General features: G+C 40.3%; 1 protein-coding gene across 1 annotated transcript; it reads right to left on the reverse strand.

The window, feature by feature from the left end:
- Nucleotides 1-1,548: 1,548 nt before the first annotated feature.
- vamp3 (vesicle-associated membrane protein 3 (cellubrevin)) lies at nucleotides 1,549-11,709 on the reverse strand. The gene is made up of 5 exons (XM_058373699.1): nucleotides 11,557-11,709; nucleotides 7,846-7,933; nucleotides 3,779-3,937; nucleotides 3,569-3,620; nucleotides 1,549-3,489 (listed from the first exon to the last, which is right to left on the reverse strand). Coding segments are annotated over exons 1-5 (318 nt in total). The 5' UTR covers nucleotides 11,559-11,709; the 3' UTR covers nucleotides 1,549-3,472.
- Nucleotides 11,710-20,521: the final 8,812 nt, after the last annotated feature.

The following is a 20,521-nucleotide window of genomic DNA, read 5'->3' on the forward strand; positions in this document are numbered from 1 at the left end:
ATGAAACATATTAACTAACACTTAACAGAAGGGTAGACCCGGCCTTTCCTAATTAAATTAGAATCAGTTACAATAAGTCACTCCCATTCATAGTCACATGACTCACACATGGGATTTTAGAAACCAGTAAAGACAACATTTCTCATATTCTCCATATTTAATATACGTTTTGTTTCCGTATTTCATATTTTCACACATTTTTCATTTACTTTTACAAAACAGCCCTGACCCGTCCTGCACTGTGTATTCTGACCCCTTTCTATCAGAACCAGCATTAACTTCTTCAGCAGTTTGAGCAACAGTAGCTCGTCTGTTGGATCGGATCACACGGGCCAGCCTTCTCTCCCCACGTGCATCAGTGAGCCTTGGCCGCCCATGACCCTGTCGCCGGTTCACCACTGTTCCTTCCATGGACCACTTTTGATAGATACTGACCACTGCAGACCGGGAACACCCCACAAGAGCTGTAGTTTTGGAGATGCTCTGATCCAGTGGTCTAGCCATCACAATTTGGCCCTTCGTCAAACTCGCTCAAATCCTTACACTTGTCCATTTTTCCACATGAACACATCAACTTTGAGGACAAAATGTTGCCTTGCTGCCTAATATATCCCACCCACTAACAGGTGCCATGATGAGGAGATCATCAGTCTCATTCACTTCACCTCTCACTGCTCATAACGTTATACCTGATCAGTGTATGTGATTTATTTGTCTCCAGAAGAGCTGTAACCACACTAAGAACAGTTTGATTTTGTTGCAGCTGAAGGAGAGAAATCAGAGGACTGGATCTTTCTACGTATTATAAGTCAGATTGAGAATAAATACAGTATGAAGTGGCTCAGCGTGTACTAAATAATTCCTCTATTCTCTGTCATGCATTTAATAATGAATTCATTTATTTTAAAATTTTTATCAATGACCAATTCCAAAACTATCATTTTCAGTTGCATTAAAATGTAAACGATATAATCAGTTGTACGAATCTGAGGCTGTGACGTTTCCCAGATGCTGTAAAGGAGTCACACAAGTACCCCAGAGGATCCCGGTGCTGACTGCACACCTCCGCATCCTGCAGCCGAGTACAAACCGGGATAAGATCATGTTCTGTCATGTTGTTGAGTAATTTTCTGCTTTGGTGCTGAATAAAAGATCTCAGAATTGATCTGGATTCTTTCCCATTTTTACCGTACTAATCCAGTTCTTCTCCATCATACAACAGTTGGAGACTAACAAATACCTGCTTCCTCTGAGATACGTGAATCTCAAAGCTCCTGAAGCTGCTTCACACTTGGAGGAAAGATGTGCTATCTGCCCTCTTCTGCATACATGAGCTGTGAGGGAGGGAGGGAGGGAGAGAGAGAGAGAGAGAGAATGGACTCTTAGCTCCTGGGAAAGGAAATCTCTGGCATCTTTGGAATTCAACCTTGTGATCTCATTACAACAGCGTGAACACTCAGACACAATCAACCTTTAAACTCTTAAAACCCATCTTCAGTTTGCTCTTTAGATTCACACCAACAGAACAGAACCCCTAGCCAAATGAGGTGATTTAATCCATATTTATTAATTTATTAGCAATCACAAAATTCCAAAAGCACGACGGGTCTGAGGCCGTTTTATCGGTTTCTTTGCAATATTATGGTTTACATTCATACAGCAGTAGTGTGCAAAGGGCTTAGAGTAAAATGTATGTAGAAACTCTAATTGAATAATAGTAGAATTTATTTCTTGAGTGTGTGTTATTCGAAGTAGTGTTCTATATTTTTTCTGAGCTTCAGGACGAGAAGTTTTCCATGTCCTGATGCTTCAGCTACGAGAGTATGTCCAAATCGTGTTAGCTTGGGCTCAGGATTTCCCCAAAACATCCGTGCTTCAGAGAATCCACCTCACTGATGAAGCACTCCAGGATCACTAATTACCCCTGGTATATGCTAAATTGCCCCTGCTAGGACACCTGATCTGACTAATCAATATCTGCGCTGTGTTGGATGTGCTGTTGGTGGAATTTTAACACACTGTCTAGAGAAGAGAATACTTCCAGCTATTTTTTTTTCCACCAAATGCATAAATCTTGTTACACACATTTCCTCACACAGTCTTTTGCACAGTACTGTAAATATAAATCACACATTCACGCCCGTTTTGGTGCCATCAGACATGGCATGAACGCCCAGAGCCTGTTGCTCTTGCTGGTGGTGTTAGAAAGGAAGAAAAAAAGGGAAAAGTGTAGCAAGAATTTTATTTAGAGGCGTTGTCATTTTGGTGAGATCAAAAAAAATCGCTGTAGCTCAACCGTGTGGAAGAACTGTGCAAGTCAAGTACATAGACACTAATGTTAATTAGTTCATCAAATCATATGGCTTATTACATACATGCAGTTTATATAAATATATAGAGAGAGAGAGAGAAAGAAAGAGAGGGAGAGAGAGAGGGAGAAAGGGGTAGAGAGAGATGTATGTGAGTGGGGGGGAGAAAGAAAGAGATAGGGGGAGAGAGAGAGGGAGGAAGAGAGAGAAGGGGGGGCAGAGAGAGAGAGGTGTATGGGGGGACAGAAGGAGGAAGAGAGAGAGGTGTGTGCGAGTGTGAGAGTGAGTTGGGGGGGGGGGGGGAAGAGGGCGAGAGATAGAAAAAGAGAGGGAGGGAGGAAAAAAAGGGAGAGAGGCCGGCTGTGTTGATTAATGGCACTCAGGTGTATTTGTTCGAAGGCCTTTGAGCCTCAGGAGGCGTCCAAAATCATTATGGCACTAAAGTGTTAAGGCACTGACTGACTAAATGAATACACCAGTTTAACCATTTCCTCAGAGACATGGAGCTCAGTTGATCGGTAAGCAAAAAAAGTTCATCTTTTTGGTCAGGATAGTTCAACATGGAACACCTACAGGTAGATACGGTATGATGGTGCGACTTTGTTGAGTTGAGAAGGTGCAGTTTGTCATTTTTCAATTGTAATAATTTATTAATATTTATAACCATCATCGATCAGTGGGATGTTTGTGAACTGGGCTTTTCCATTTTTGAGGCTTGTCCAAAACATTCCCTGATTCTCAGCTCCGCCTCCTTCTCACAAAAAAAAAATAAAATAAAAGTGACAAACTGCACCTTGAAGGCTCTCACACGGCTCCTTCACCTCCGAATGCAGAAGCTCAGTGAAATGAGTACAGATAGTGAAATTATGAAATAAAGGAGTGTAGGTGAAATGTTAACACACGGAAAAAAACAACATCTTTGAACATATAGGACAGAACTATTAAAACCAAAACATAAAAAAAACCAACATCAACAACAAGAAGAGTTAAGGATATTTTTTCTTTTTACAAAATTTGACACTCAGCAGGCTAGAACAGCTTTACGTCAGGAAGAACGTGCTCTCTCCGTCTTCATGGTATCAGCCGACACTTGTGTGTACGTACGTATCCGTGTCCACTCTCCGGTCACGACCCTCACGCCGTTCCGCAATGCTGCTGCTGTTTTAGGATTTACTCCAAACTGAAACAGGAGAGGAAAAAAGCGTTGATGAAACTTGTCATTCTTTATTCAAACTGAAAAATGCATGAGGGATACTCACTGATGATGATGACGATGATGATTATGAGCACAGCGATCAAAATGGCCCACATCTACAGAAGTCACACACAATGATGTTAAGACGACAAAATATTTAAGATGTGGAAATAAGCAGCGATGCGTAAGGACAGGATACGTCAGGTCAAGTCACTCGGTCAGCGTTTCTTTCTGTGAATTCCTCTACACTCCATCAGAGAGGAGGAACTTTTACCTTGCAGTTCTTCCACCAGTACTTCCTCTTCAGTTTGGCGGCGTTGGTCTCAAACTGCGAGGCTCCGGCTTGAAGAGCGTCCGCCCGATCGTCCAACTCAGACAGCTTCTGGTCTCTCTCCAGGACTTTGTCCACGTTCACCCGCATGATGTCCACCACCTGAGGAACGAGAGACAAACCCGAGTGAAGAAATAGAAGTACTGTTAATCCCCAGGTGATGAACTGAACCTGGTGAAAAACTCCACAATGCTATATTTTATTGTAGCAAAAAAAAAAAAGGGGGGCGGAGCCACTGGGAGCTGTTTTAGCCCACTATAGATAGTTATGGTCAGTGTACAAAGTGAAAACATTCACAATGCTACATCCCAGACACACAGACTGGATCATTTATTTTTGGAAAAATAAATAAATAAATAAATAAATAAATAAATAAATAAATAAATAACCTTTTATGCATTTAGTTACATTTGTGGAGTGGAACATCCTTGAAGCTAGTTCTCGTTTAAGTTATAGGTCAGTGGTCAAAGATTGCTGTGTAATCTTTTTTTTACAGTGTGTATTATGTGTATATAGTGTGTATGTGTATATGGTGTGTTATGCATACAATGTGTGTAAAGACGGTGTGTGGACAGTGTGTGTATAAAGGGTGTATATAGTGTATGTATACAATGTGTGTACAGTGTGTGTATAAAGTGTGTGTATACAATGTGTGTACAGTGTGTGTATAAAGTGTGTGTATACAATGTGTGTACAGTGTGTGTATATGGTGTGTGCAGACGGTGTGTGGACAGTGTGTGTATAAAGTGTGTGTATACAATGTGTGTACAATGTGTGTATATGGTGTGTGCAGACGGTGTGTGGACAGTGTGTGTATAAAGGGTGTATATAGTGTATGTATACAATGTGTGTACAGTGTGTGTATAAAGTGTGTGTATACAATGTGTGTACAATGTGTGTATATGGTGTGTGCAGACGGTGTGTGGACAGTGTGTGTATATGGTGTGTGCAGACGGTGTGTGGACTGTGTGTGTATATGGTGTGTGTACACAGTGTGTGTATATGGTGTGTGTGTGTATACACAGCACTCAATGTTTCAGACTGCCTGTTAGACCTTGTGTCCAGCGCAGACCCTCAGGTCAGAGAAGTGGGATTTAGGAGCATTAGCCATGAGGCATGCAGGTTTAGCGTGTTAGGGCAGTGTATTCCACTCTGGGATCAAGGGTCAGGTCTATCTACAGCCTGCAGGCTCTAGCGTGTACCGGTGCAGCTGGTTCTTGTGGTAACATGCACGGGAAAGAGATCTGACCTAGATTCCATCAGCACCATGTGTTGTTCATTTTGGTGGTAGTGTTGTACATGAACCTCGCTCTTAATGGCTGGAAGTCCCCTTTACTCAACAGTGACAGAAAACTTAACAACCTCACCCTTCCGTTACAACAAACCTCCAAAGCAACCTCATACAACATCCTGACCAACACACACCTAACTCACATACTACACTGATCTACGGGGGACGGAGAGGGTGAAAGGAAGAAGAGGAAGAGAGAGAGTGGAAAAAAGAAAGAGCGAAAGGGAGAGGGAGGGAGAGAGAGGAGAGAGAGGGTGAAAGGAACAGGGTGGGAGAGAAAGAGAGAGGGAGGGGGGGACAGGCAGAGAAAGAGGGAAAGAGAGAGAGGGAGAGAGAGGTAGTGGGAGTGAGGGAGGGAGGGGGAGAGAAGGAAAGAGAAAGAGAGGGAGAGAGAGAGACAGAGAAAGAGGGACAGAGAGAGAGGGACTGGGAGAGAGATAGAAGAGAGAGGGAGAGAGGAAAAGAGAAAGAGAGCAAAAGGGAGAGGGAGAGAGAGAGAGGAGGAGTAAAAACGCGAGACAGGGTGCGGCCCCTTTAAAACAGCAGAAACTGGAAGGAGGCCCACGCTTCCCTTACATAACCATGGAGACCGACGATTACATAAGTAGTACAGATAAGTCCTGACATGAACCACACACACACACACACACACACACACACACACACACACACATTTTCTCTCGCAGCAATCAGGGCATAGCGAGAGCTCCATCAGTTGGATGATTGCAGGGTTTTTCAGATTAGTGAGGCACTGGGTTCTGGACCTTGGCAGCTTTTCCAAAAATGACTGAAGAAATAACTTTAAACAAAAAGCTGCTTGTTGGTTAATGCCACTGTTCTCTTTATGTAGGGAATTCCTGCTTGGACTTTCACAGCATGAATAAAAATACAGTATGAAAGGAACATTTATGCTTCCTGTGTACAGCGACACGATTGGAAAAGTAAACGATAAAACTGCATCACGGATTATTCTCCTGTACACAGAGACGCGGGAGATTTTATGCGTTTATGGTTGTATGTAATATTGCAGATCGACCGGGTTCCTCGTCTCACTTGCGTAATTAAACGTCTCCGAGCTAAAGAAAAAAAAAAGAAGAAAGTAAACAAAAACAATACACAGCTATAGCTTCACATCTGACCATTAGAAAGTCCTTGTGTTTGCCCTGTTGCTATAGCAACAACAATGTATTAGTTATCTTTCTACAGAATAACGTTATGGGTTCTGTAGGTACAGCTGATTCACTGGGACGTGTTCGATGGAGGATCAACAATAACCGACTTGTATATTCACTAGTCCATTTATCATTTCCGGGAAGGAGTCTCCAGCGTCAGTGGCAATGCTGTAACTTTACGCACGTGTCTGGTCTTGCTTAAAAATTTTTTTATTCAAAACAACTTTCTGATGACATTAACAGCTGATCCACTGATAACTGTGGACCTAGCAGGACAAGTTTGTTCAAATTCCTAGCAGTGAAAGTGGAACACAGCAGGAGGACGTCTGTGTTTATAACGAGCGTGAAGCAGGTCTGGTATGTGATTAAATGCAATAATCCTTATCTAACCTGTGAAAAAGTCAGCCTAGTGTCTAATCACTATCCATTAGTACTACAGTATTACTACAACTAACAAGATTCAAGAAGCTTTATTGTCATTTCAACCACATATAGCTGGCACAGTACATAGTGAAATGAAACAACGTTTCTCCAGGACCTGGTGCTACATAAACATACAACAACAAGTTCAACACAAAAACAACAAACACCACAGAGCTAGGACAGAAGTTTGTCTTAGCCACGTAAAGTGCACAGTGTGCAGCTAGGTGCAAACAGAGTCAAATTCCTGTCAAATTAACAGTTTCAAATTCCTGAAGGATTGTAAAGTTATTTATATAAATCAGTATTTTAACTGATAATCTGACCAACAGGATGTCCCTAAAGTCCAGGGGGGGTGTATAACCTGGTGTTTTATTCACAGAACTCACTCACCCATTTTCCTAAGAGTAGAATTATTCATCATGGGATGAGATATGACCTGGTGTTTAACCCTGTGATGCTGGACCTAATGGACACGTTTGTGACACGTGAGGACGGCAGGGTAAGAACTGCTTCGGATCACGTCAAGAAGGTGTTGCTTTAATTACACAGGTCTACCTTAAGAGTGATTAGTCAGCTCGGAAAATGTGTGTGTTTGTAGACGCCTTGCATTCATGAGCGTGCGCACACACACACACACAGACACACAGTATTTGACTGTGTGCGCGTTTTTCTCTGAAACATTTTCTAGGTTAAGACCTGCTCATCTTTTCCCCTCACTATAAAGCACATTATTTTCTTATATTCTTTCCATATACTTTCTTGTCTTTCCCACTGTATAGATTTACTGAAATTCTGACCTCAGTATTTATTTTATTCTCATGGTTGTGATCCGGACAGCTGAAAAACATTGCTCTACTGTGTACATGGTTGTGTGTGTAACAAATAAAACATGAGCTTAAATAAATATAACTTTAATCATTAAATAATGTTCCACTTCACATCACGTGAATTCCAAACATGATGTTAAACATTGACGTGACTCAAATTCCAGCAGGTAAAGTAAGACTTTCCTCTGAGCGCTCCAGGACGGTGCCCCCTAGTGTACGGTTTTAGAGACGTGTTTCCAGGTGAGTGTGTGCAGGAGTGTAACTTTAACCGGTGGAAAGTTTTGTTGGTTTTCGTACCTCGTCCACCTGAGCCTGGGTCTGCTGCAGTCTCCGGTTGCCACCTGCCACGCCCGAGGCGCCGGGACCTTCTGCTGGTGGAGCAGACCTGCACAGAAACAACAACAGTCTCAAAAAAGGATGATCAAGTTCCTAAAACCCTATGAAATGTGTTAGAAAGCTTTCACATACTGCCTTGTTCTCTGATTTAATTAAAACACAAACATACTTCATACTTTTTGTAGTTTTACAACTTTATTTTAAACTCCTACTTAAGTGACTGAACAATTGGAGCTAGGCTGCCACCTTGTGGCTGAATCACTGAACAACAAGTTCGGATTGAATTTAGTGTACATGATGTAAACAAGAGAAAATCATGAACATTGGCTGGATATAATGATAAAGTATTTATTGTATAATTAGAGCTATTGAGAATCATATATGATACGCACTATATTGCCAAAAGTTTTGGGACATCTGCCTTTACATGCACATGAATGTAATATGGAGTTGTCCTGCCCTTTGCAGAGGTCAGGCACTGATGCTGGACGAGAAGGTCTGGCTTGCAGTCTCCATTCTAATTCATCCCTAAGGTGTTCTATGGGGTTGAGGTGCTGGCCAGTCTTGTGGAGCTTGCTTTGTGTCATGTTGGAACAGGAAGGGGTCATCCCCAAACTGTTCCCACAAAGCATGAAATTGTCCAAAATGTCTTGGTATGAAGCTGAAGCATTAAGAGTTCCTCTCACTGGAACTAAGGGGCTGAGCCCAACCCCTGAACACAATGATTTGGAGGGGTGTCCCAAAACTTTTAGCAATATAGTCTATTACAGGTCATATGATTTAGCCCTAGTTTATATTATTCTAATTAATATCATCATTTAAAAAAGACAAGCTGGAGAACTGCTGTGTGACTTCCACCAAACGTGGCCGTACGACTGTGACGCATTTAATAAAAAAAAGTAGACAATCGAGACACGCTGTAGGTACATGAGTCTGAGGAAAAGCAAATAGTGTGTGTGTGTGTGTATAAGAGAGAGAGTCTCAGTGTCTGGTTTGTGTGTTGTCTCTGAACGCTCCATCACACTGCTGACGCTCACGTGATTAGCTGTGAGGTGATGTCACGTGGCGAGTGATGTGAGACTGACAGATACGGCAGCACCACCAGGACACGAGAAACTCTCAGACTCTGTAACAGCGAGCAATTAGTGATAAACAGATTTTTTATTTTTGTTTATTTTTTGTAGATTTAAATGTTTTGGATTAGGAGTCGTTTATTTATGGAAGGAGTCTCCAGTGCTTAGTAACAAAGTCTTCATTTGTTTGAGATGTTTACGATTTCTACTTTCATAGTAAAATGATGAAAGAGACAGAGAGGAAGACAGAGAGAGAGAGAGAGAGAGAGAAAGAAAGGGGAGACAGAGAGAGAGAGAGAGAGAGAGCGTGACAGAGAGAGAGGAGAGACAGACAGAGAGAGAGCGACAGAGAAAGAGGAGAGAGAGAGAGAGCGCGACAGAGAAAGAGGAGAGAGAGAGAGAGAGCGACAGAGAGAGAGAGAGAGAGAGAGAGAGAGAGAGAGCGAGCGACAGAGAGAGAGCGCGCGACAGAGAGAAAGGAGAGACAGACAGAGAGAGACAGACAGAGAGAAGGAGGGAGAGAGAGAGAGAGAGAGAGAGAGAGAGAGAGAGACAGACAGAGAAAGGAGAGAGAGAGCGCAACAGAGAGACTGCTGTGGTTTGGGCCATTTAATATTCCTTACATATGAGAGTGTGTGTATATATATATGTATGTGTGTGTGTGTGTGTTACTATGTGTTAAGATAATCTAGGAGTTGTGTCCAAAAGCAACAAAAATGTGATTTAGGATTAATCAAGAAATTAAAGAGTTTCTTTCAGATAGTGAGAGTAAATAAAGGAGAAGTCAGATCTAGTCCTCGGTGTCCGAGTGTCACGTGCTCTCACGTGCTGAACTCAACATTTGCATGGATTTGTCAGTTCGTTTCTGAGGTAAAGAGCAAATCAGCAGCTATTATGAGGTCCACGGCACACGACCGCATCAGACACATGGATTCAAAACAACAGTTCCGAAAGTAAACGTGTGTGTGTGTGTATATATGTGTGTGTGTGTATATGTATGTGCGTGTGTGTGTATGTATATGTATGTGTGTGTATATGTATGTGCGTGTGTGTATGTATGTGCGTGTGTGTATGTATGTGCGTGTGTGTATGTATGTGCGTGTGTGTGTGTATGTGTATGTATATGTATGTGTGTGTATATGTATGTGCGTGTGTGTATGTATGTGTGTGTGTGTGTGTGTATATGTATATGTATGTGTGTGTATGTATATGTATGTGTGTGTGTGTATGTGTAAAACTAGTCAAGCAATCTTTTAGATTCAAATGAATTTACAAGGCAGCCATGTTCACACGTAACCATGGCAACGCTGTTTATCCCCATAAGGCTAGATACAGCAGTCAGGAGCCCACGAGTTTAATCCAATTAAATCTTAATAAATATTTAATTATAATCTAAAATCTTAGATTCTAGCAAATTGAATGGTTATTTTGTTTGTTTTATGTCTAGAGCAAATTCTTAAATCTTAAATAAAACCTAATTTAAAGACGTCAACATACACCGAAAGGCGTGTTTCGGTGGAAATTTCCACAATAAACAGCTTGAAAAATTATATAAAGCTTTAAATATAATATAATATAATATAATATAATATAATATAATATAATATAATATAATATTCAGAAAATTACCATTAACAAAATTAAAATAATATTTAAACAGTTAGATTATGTTCATTGAATATTTTATAGCGGGTGTTTTTGACAGATTATTATTATTATTATGCACAAGCGTGTATGAAATTTACGGTAATTTATTATCAAACATGTTAATATCTTTTTTTTTTATGTAAAAATATTTGACCTGTAAATATTTCTGTAAATAATATCTTTTATAACCAGATCAGACTAAACGGCATTGTGAAAGCGGATTAGTTCAACAATAGCAGGAAAACAAATCACAGGCTCACATTTTCAGCCACTCAGATGACAAAATAAACACGTGTCCTAGTTTAATAATCCTTTATAACTTTGCAACTCTGTAAATAAACAGTATTAAATCAGGAAAGGTCAGTTTTTAATCCCACAATGAAAAAAATATCTCGCAAAAAACTGAGACGTCTGCTAAATATCTGAGCTCGAAACTAACATGTTGCTAAAAGTGCAATGTTTTGAAAGCTGACGGTTTCTACAAAGAAAACAAGAAATAAAATGATGTAAAAGTGAATGTTACAGTGATAAAATGAGCAATATTCACTAAACAGTATATAGACATAAATATATATGAGGCATTAGCTAGCTCAAGTTGGTCACTTAGCTATACTGGAAAGTTCGCTAGCAACTTTATTAGCCTGCTTGTAAAGTTATATTAGCGCGATAAAAACTCTTAATTAGGAGACAAAGTCTGACAAATAAAGGAAGCCGATGTAAAAGCGACACTATATGTTTTTAAAACGAATGAAAAATAAAGTAATAGTTGAATAAAAGGCTAGTTAGCTCCCATGCTAACTTGTTGCGTTTGTTACTGACGGAGAGGCCGCAGGAAGTTTGGGCGCAGCTTTTTTATTTGTCGTTTTCCTCTCCGTAACCAGACATTTTTCTTAAAATAAAAACCATGTCACTCAAAATAAACATCTTTTCAGAGACTGTAAAAGACACTTACATGATTCTTGTAGACAGAAAGGCGGAGAAGTGAAAGTTGAGGAAGGAAAACAGTCAGCGGTGTGTTAGCGCTTGTGTCAGGCAACTGATCCTAGAGCTGTGTGTTGAGGGCACGTCAGGGAAATACCGACACACACACACACACACACACACACACACACAGAGGCAGGGAGTGAGCCAAATTGCAATACACACTTCCCTGTACCAGGTACTTTTAGTTATCTTGTCATGGACACATCCTGTTTCACTCAGCTGCCATGTTATGATATGAGAACTTTATTAGAAATGTTCAGATCTGATCTGATCTTTTCTTCTCCTTCCATCCTGAAGAACCCTCTGGAGAACCCTCTTTCCTTTACAATGTGTTGATCTGATCTCCTGTACTTCCTCAGTTCGTCTCTCTGCATCACAGAGTTCCTGAAGAACCCTCTGGAGAACCCTCTGTCCATTAAGTTGTCATATCTGTATTTTCCTTCATTCCTCAAATGATGTTTAGATTTCCATGGACTTGTTAAACACTGATGTATTACTTCCATTTCCTCTGTCACATGATGATGATGATTTGAACCTCAGCAGTAATAGGGGCCCTACCCTACATTTTGATGTTTTAGCAATTTTTTGTCAATACCTTTGTGATATACACTATATTGCCAAAAGTTTTGGGACGTCTGCCTTTACATGCACATGAATGTAATATGGAGTTGTCCCATCCTTTGCAGCTATGACAGCTTCAACTCTTCTGGGAACGCTTTCCACAAGGTTTAGGAGTGTGTTTATGGGAATTTTTGACCATTCCTCTAGAAGCGCATTTGTGAGGTCAGGCACTGATGCTGGACGAGAAGGACTGGCTCACAGTCTCCGCTCTAATTCATCCCAAAGGTGTTCTATGGGGTTGAGGTCAGGACTCTGTGCAGGCCAGTCAAGTTCCTCCACACCAAACTCACTCATCCATGTCTTTATGGACCTTGCTTTGGTCACTGGTGTGCAGTCATGTTGGAACAGGAAGGGGTCATCCTCAAACTGTTCCCACAAAGAGCATGAAATTGTCCAAAATGTCTTGGTATGAAGTTGAAGCATTAAGAGTTCCTTTCACTGGAACTAAGGGGCCGGGTCCAACCCCTGAAAAACAACACCTGAACTCAATGATTTGGAGGGGTGTCCCAAAACTTTTGGCAATACACAATATGGTGTTGTATTCCTGGAGAATATATTCTCAAAGAACCACCTGAATAATTTTGTCCTTGTGACCATGATAATGGATCCAGAGCCTGTCCCAGGAATGCTGTGTATGAACTGGGAATGCACCCAGGATGTATTTAGTAGCTAATCCACCTACTGAACAGTGAGGAAATCAGAGAACCTGAAGGAACTAATCTATTGACCCCAAATGGGCCCTAATAGCTGGTTTGAGAACTTAACGTCTTCAAAGATCTGTCTTTATGTGGGTGGTGGCCCTCAGCACAGCAGTAACACTGGAGGGAAGTGTCTGGAGCTGATATGAGTGTATCAGATACATCAGCATTGCTGGGGGTCAGATACAGCGTCCCAAAAGTAAAATCTCCAACCGGCAACTTCAAGTGGTTGGGAAATATATTTTTCAGTTCCTTTCTTTTTCTTACTTTTTACTGTTATTGTTTGGAGTATCTAAATATATTTTCCAGCTTGCTATAGTGTCATCTTTGTGATACGTCTTTTGAGTCACTATTAAACTCTACAGTATGACTCCGTAATTCAATAACAGCCAAAAGATTTGGTTCCTGTTAAACTGACACCTTGAAAAAGATTCGGAATTCTCTTCACTAACACCTACTGAGTCGGTTGATTCATTGAACAAAGAATCGACTCTGTAAATTGAATCAATTTTCTTATTACTGATTCAGGGAGGGAAAACGTCTGTACTTTGTGACTATGCAATGTGTGTGTGTGTGTGTGTGTGTACAACCATATACTGCTGTAATAACATGCAAAATGTGTACATTTTTCCATTTTAAGATTTTATTTTACAGCAGAAATTATATAAAGCATTCAGAAAACATTTTCCATGTTTTGAGGGCAATTCAAAATGTTTTGCATGGCTTCAGCAGCTGAGTTTTTTTTTTTTTAAACATATCCAACAATTCAGTGATGCTCTTACATGCACAATTACAGAAAAATAAATCTCACAAGAAGGACAGAAAGAGAGACAGCTGAGGAAAAAACAGAACGTGAGGAAAAAACTCATCGGAGGGGAAGGAGGAGGAAGAGGAAGAGGGATACAAAGCAGGGGAATGAGGGAAGAAAGACAGGAACAAAGAGAGAAAGAGAAAAAGGGGGGAAATACTAGTTTTACATGCAGAGTGTTGATTGCCCATCGCCTTGTAAGAAAGCTGGGCTTATATTCACCTATTTTTTTTTTTTTCTTCTGATCATCTGAAAATGATGAAAACGTGCATTAGGGTTTCGGGAAATATGAAACCAATATCCATAGATCACTGAATGCCTGACTTTCTGTTCCACTAATTGCATAAGAGGAAGTGAACTAAGCATGTCTTTTAATCTTTTTTATAAATTATTCTTTTAAATGTTTCTAAGTTCTTTTAAACTATAGCACTCTGCTTTAAAGAAACCGGAACTGTTTATTGCTCTGAATTTGTAAATAAGAAGAGTGATGATCGGTTCATTATAGGCCTAACTCTACGGATTTTTTTTTCTCGATTATTTCAGAGGGGGAGGAAAACAGAACAAGCAAAAAAATATTTTTTTGTTTTATTGATCTGTTACAGCACGTGTAGGCTTGTTAACTTGTCGCATGTTTTTTTTGTGTGTTTTGTCGTTCCTCCGTCTGTGTCCGAGCTTTTAGACGTCGGACGATCTCGACTCGGACAAGGCTTTGGGGAATTGGTTTTGAGGATGGAGTCGTGCGATCCTCTCACCTCGCATAGAAAGGTGCAATGAATGATCGAGTATAAATATAAAAATGTCATGTCTACGTAACGATGTTCAGATTTCCACTGACCTGTCGAACGTTGAGGTATTCTTTCCGTTGTTTTTTTTTTTTTTTTTGTTGTTGAATGAGTGACGTGTAAGCGAAGCTCCCTCGGTTATATATGACGACGATCTGAACTCAGCAGTAATACGAGGCCTACCCTGCTTCCCGGCGTTATTTTGTGGTCAATGCCTTCAAGTCGTGTTAATGGAACGCTTTCCTCTTAGACCCAAAGCCCTGACCTGTTCTGAATTGAATCTAAATCTGGACTCTCCCTCCCAGTTTTGGCACCCTGAGTAAAATTACAAAAGGGAGGCAGAATGTTCCCTAATCTCAAAAAAACACTGCGGTTTGAGACACGGCACGAGAGACGGATACTGATTTGGTGGACGAGCGACGATTCCGGTGTGATTTTTTTTCTCTCTATCCTACACTGCACATTTTCACTGAATTCCTGATTGAACACCCTGCACATGACTGGAGGTCAAATCTAGGACCAGCCAATGTTAAAAACGTTAAAAATAAAAAAATTTTATGAGATTTTCATGAGATTTGGTGATGACTTCCTGAAGTTTGCATGCTCGATCCTGGAAGAACGTTTTGACTACGAGGAATCGTATCGATAGCAAATAGTTCTAGTCACGCTACTGAAATCAAAGTAATAATAATAATAATGACGATGAAAAGGCGAGTCTTGCTTGATCCGTGCCTGACTTACAACGAATAGGACTGAAGTGTGACATGCTGAAGTGTGATATGCGACGCGATATGAAAGGAACATGACGGAGTGTTTCCTCTTCTCTACTCTACCGCGCTATAATGAGTACTGAGATGAACGACAGGCATGCGAAGTGTATTATTAGTTCGTTTGAAATCGGATTTCTCATGCAAATGCGCCGTGCTTGTTCATGTTTCACATCTCTCTCTCTCTCTCTCTACATGTCGATGCTCTATCTATTTGGCTTCTTTGTAAGCGTTTTAAGTGCAATGGAATGATTTTTAGAACATGAATGAATCGATCCAACGTCCCTGAAAATAAAATGAAGGAGAAAAAAATAAATAAAAGCTGGCACAATTCTTTTTTTTTTGTTTAAGGGATTTCCTACATTTTTTGTTTTTAAGGAAGGAGGTCCAGGAGGTTAAAGGAGGAAGGGCTAGGAAAGGAATATCGTAACTCTTCGAACAGTAAAACCAGTTTTTTAGCCTTGCATATCCACACGTATCAAAAAACCGAACGAAACGAAACAAAACCAAACAAAAAAAACAACCCGAGAGGAATCAGTTAACATTGACCGTCACTGTAAGTAACAAACTCCTGATATCTCAGAAGGTTTCCTCAGAAGGTTACGTTTTAGGCACTTTCTACGTTAATACTGATATTAAATTCTCTGCGATGATGAGAACGATGATGAAAATGTCAAATCTGATGCAATCACTTGAAGACTGAAATGGGAGGAGAACAGAGATCTACAGCGTTAGACCTGTGAATGAGCACCATACGTTCTGAGTGTAGCTGCTGGTGTGAGTCAGAAAATGATCCCTTTTTTTTTGTTGTTGTTTTCGTTCGTTCGTCGAATACTTCGTCGGATTTTAAATTCGTCTCCGTTTGTCCGATTCGCCTGCGACGATCCGAAGCCCTTGCGTTCTTTTTGCCGACGTAAAATAGACACATACAAATTCACAGAGGTTTCCTAACCGAGCCATTTTACACAGCATGAACACTTCAATCCAAGAGAAAAATATAGAATCGATAATGAGATGATTTGAAACTGGGATAAAAATCATGGCAGGCTTGATCAGATGAATCTCGTCTAAATTCTAACTAATCCGGGATTATTTTCACCCCACGGCTTTCTCTTCTTCTTCTTCTTCCTTCTCGGATTTATGCGTCGATTTCATGCCAGAAAAATCTGACGAGTCTCATCTTAGATAACACTAATCCTCTCGGATCAGACAGGACTTTCATTATTATCATATAAAAACGTTATATAAATATTATCTGTGTTTATTGACTGTCTCCGTCGATGCGGAGGGAGATTCTCTGTTCAAGACCGCCATTTACAAGTTCATCCTGCATATTCAACATCTTTCACCACACCTTCTTCCTCCTTTTCTTTCAGAAACGGTTTCCGTATTGATGCTGAGACGTGAGATTAGTGATCAGACAGAACTATAGCGAGACCAAGGCATCTCTTCTTCCCGGGCGTTGTGCAGAGACCTCTACCGTACGACTGTGAGGGACGATGATGTCATGAATTTTAGGTCCTTTCTTTTCTATTCTAACCTCTGTTATAATCATCTGTTGAGCAGAATAATTAATTCATTAATTAATTCATAGATATACAGATATCATGGCACTATTGGCAAAAGAAAAATAATTCTTGCTAGCCATTTGTTGGGGGGTTGAAAAAAAAGAAAAGAAAAGGAAAAACTTGGAATCATCTAGATTTCTGTATCCGTGGCTCACAGTGACGTGACTCGATTAAAGCTGTAGTCAAGGTCACTGATGAAAACAAAGTTCTCCTTTTTATGGTTCATTCCACTGATGAATCTGACCGGGACTGAAGTCTGGATTAGTCTTAGACGTTACAAAATCTATCTATTCATGATTTACACTTTTGAGGATTGTATCAGTGACGTACACTGATACTGTGCTGTAAAATATCCTGAGTATTCATAAATCCTTAACACCCAGGCAGTGTTTACTACATTTATTCCAGAGACTTGGATAAAGAGGTGAGCAGGAGAAGGTTACATGGGTTACGCTTGGTGGGATTTGACCTCACACCCATCTGATCCTTCTGCCCACAATAGTGACCACTGACCCCTTCTCCAGCTCCAAGCATTAACCACTGACCCCTTCTCCAGCTCCCAGATAAGCCATTACACTACAGATGTTTCATTCACTAGTTCTCTATTTGGTAACACTCCATTAACACTGTGTATTTTTCTTGTGTTGAACTCATGAGCACAGACTGTGTGTCTGGAGATGGTGCACTAAAAAGTCTGGACTGTCACCTGCAGGTTATTGAGAGGTTCGACTCATATGGAGAGAACTGACCTAAAGGTGTGTATCAGGACTGCGATCTCGACAGACCCAACAATAAAGATGTGTGGGTCGGATACGAAGCTTGGGTTTATCTTCACTAAGAGCTTTATTCTGGTCAGGGCCGCTATGGTTTAACCAATGATTGTGTTTTTTAACATTGTTAACATTGTTTTTATATTTCGGAAACAGAATCAGTTAAATAATAAATACTGCACATAATACAAACATAAGAACTGAGAGAGTGTGTGGGCGTGGCTTAGATTCCTTCAGGAATGGGAGGAATTCATCAGGATTCCTAAGAGAGAAGTTGGAATTCTTTCAGGCTTGGGTGGTGTTGGACAGAATTCCTACAGGAATTTATAGTATTGGGGAATGGGGTGATATGGGTTATAATTTTGAGGGCTGGGTAATATTGATCAGAATTCCCACAGGAATGGGTGGAACTGGCCGGCATTCCTACAGAATGAGCAATATAGGTCAGGATTTCTGTGGAAATGGGAGATATTGGCCAGAATTTCAATGGGAATGGGTGGTATTGGCCAGAATTCCTACAGAAATGGATGGTATTGGGGAATGGGGTAATATTGGTCATAATTCCTGTGGGGTTAGGCGATATTGATCAGAATTCTTATGGAAATGGGTGGAAATTCGCCAGCATTCCTACAGAATGGGCAATATCAGTCAGATTTCTTATGGAAATGAGTGATATTGGTCAGAATTCCTATGGGAACAGGTCGCTATTGGCCAGAATTCCTACGGGAATGAACAATACTGATCAGAATTCTTTCAGGACGAGGTGTGATTGGTTAGAATTCCTTCCAGAATCCTTTAATATCTTTAGTACCAAGAGTACAGACTTTTGTCCATTTTATAGCAGCTTAACAGAACCGTGTGTGTGTGTGTGTGTGTGTTTTCCATAGCAGGTCAAACCCAAACCTGAATGAACCGGAGCACCAGACTTCCAAAGAAGTTCATACACCTTGTTTTTCCCCCTCATCACTGCCCTGGACTCTTCACACCAAGACACATGGCACGTCTAAAAGGATACGTGTGATGTCACGTGTGTTTATTTATACTCGCTTTATTATCACATGATCACGTCACATTTCGGGAGCCATTTCTCATACAGAAATCCAGATGATCCAGATGGTAAGGGCATACAAACTTCTCGTCACTCTATAAACAGGTCGTATCTCAAGGTATTTTTTTTTTTGTTATTTCTCGGGGACTCCACTAACTCTATGTGTTTTTTTTAATCATGATTTTGCAAAAAAGTCATGCTTTACTAAATGCTCTTTATAAGAACATTTCAAATAAAAGGCTCTTTATATCGAAACGGAATGAATCTGTTTAGATCGTAGCCACTACATTTTTTTTTCCTTATATTATGCTCTGTGTCATTTATCGTAAGGTTTTCATGCACATGGCTCCTTCTTTTTGCACCAGATATTTACAGTATTTACAAACAATACAACCGTACATCTCGGGCGTTCAAACAAAACTATACAATATTTTTTTTGTTTTTTTTTTGTTTTGCTATCTCTTTGTCATGTTCTTATGTTCTTTTTTTTTTATGAATAAAATAATATATATTATTAAATACAATCCTCTTGTGGTAAGGGTTCTGGCTCTCCGTGTACCTTTTTTTTCTCTCGTCTGTGTTATGTACAGGGACCGCGCTTTAGTCAAAAATATGCAGGTTGTTTATATAGGGACCCTTTAAAAAGTCTTTAAGACGTCAGTGTTACGGGAATCTCCGAACGAAAAGCGTTTAACGACTCTCTGGAACGAATAGGAACAAAGCAAACACACACACACACACACACAAACACACACACACACACACAGAGCAAAAATAGTGTTTCTGTGGCACCATGAGACAACTATACAACAAAAATAATAAATTCAGATAAAAAATATATAGGAAGCAAACGGATGCGTGTAAAAGAAGAGGTAAATGAGGTAAGAAATCAAATAAAAATGAAATAAAAAAATACACAGACATAGATTTCATCTGACAGCAACAGCGAAACAATGCTGAGGTTAATTAAACACACACACACACACACACACAAAAAAAACCCCTCACAAAACTGTCAGCATGCAGGAGCGCTGGGCTCAAACGCATGCACTATTTCCGCTTTAGAATTCAGCAAACACGAGACTCACAAAGTCAGGCCAGCGAAAAGGTGATGTTAAGAAAAGGGACTCGTTTTAGAAAGTCAAAAAACAGTGCACACAAACGGTTACCCGACAGAGACTCGGCTCTGAACCCGAATCGTGACTTACTCCAAACCCACAAAAAGTAAGACACTGATATTTCAAACCCAGAATAGTTTTTTTCTTTTTTCTTTTAAAACCTAAACCCAGTCTACATTCATGTGCAGCCCATCCCTTGTTCGCCGGATGAAAGGACGGACTCGTTAAGAAACGAAGAGCTGATACACACTCGAGCTGACGGAAAACTCTGCATGCACATGATCGATGAGATGACACCATTTTTTTTTCTCTTTTTTTTTTGGTTTGCTTTTGTTCATTTTTGTTCATTTTTTTTGTTCAAATCGGTTGGTCCCCCCCCCCTCTTTTGTTCAAAATATAAAAACGTCATAATCATAAGCATAGAATCCAGCATGGTTACATGAATGCAAGGTGTTTCTTAATCTTGTCGTCTTTCTTATCTTACAAGCGCTTTCAGGGAAAAAACAAAAAAAAACAAAAAAGTGTTCGGCTCCACGGCAATCGTTCCTCGAGTTAAAAAAACAAAACAAAAAAATATATGAAGAGTGCAAAAAAATGGCATGAGGATGTCGTTATTTCCCGGATAAAGTCTTTTGTTTTTACGCAGATCTCCCCATATTTCCCCGGATGGAGAGGACAAAAAAATACACAACGCTGTGGCAGTACCAGGGTCGACAAGAATCGGTAATGATGTAACCGTCACGTGTTCACGTG

Source organism: Hemibagrus wyckioides, linkage group LG21 (genome assembly GCF_019097595.1).
Source record: "Hemibagrus wyckioides isolate EC202008001 linkage group LG21, SWU_Hwy_1.0, whole genome shotgun sequence".
Lineage (NCBI taxonomy): Eukaryota > Metazoa > Chordata > Actinopteri > Siluriformes > Bagridae > Hemibagrus > Hemibagrus wyckioides.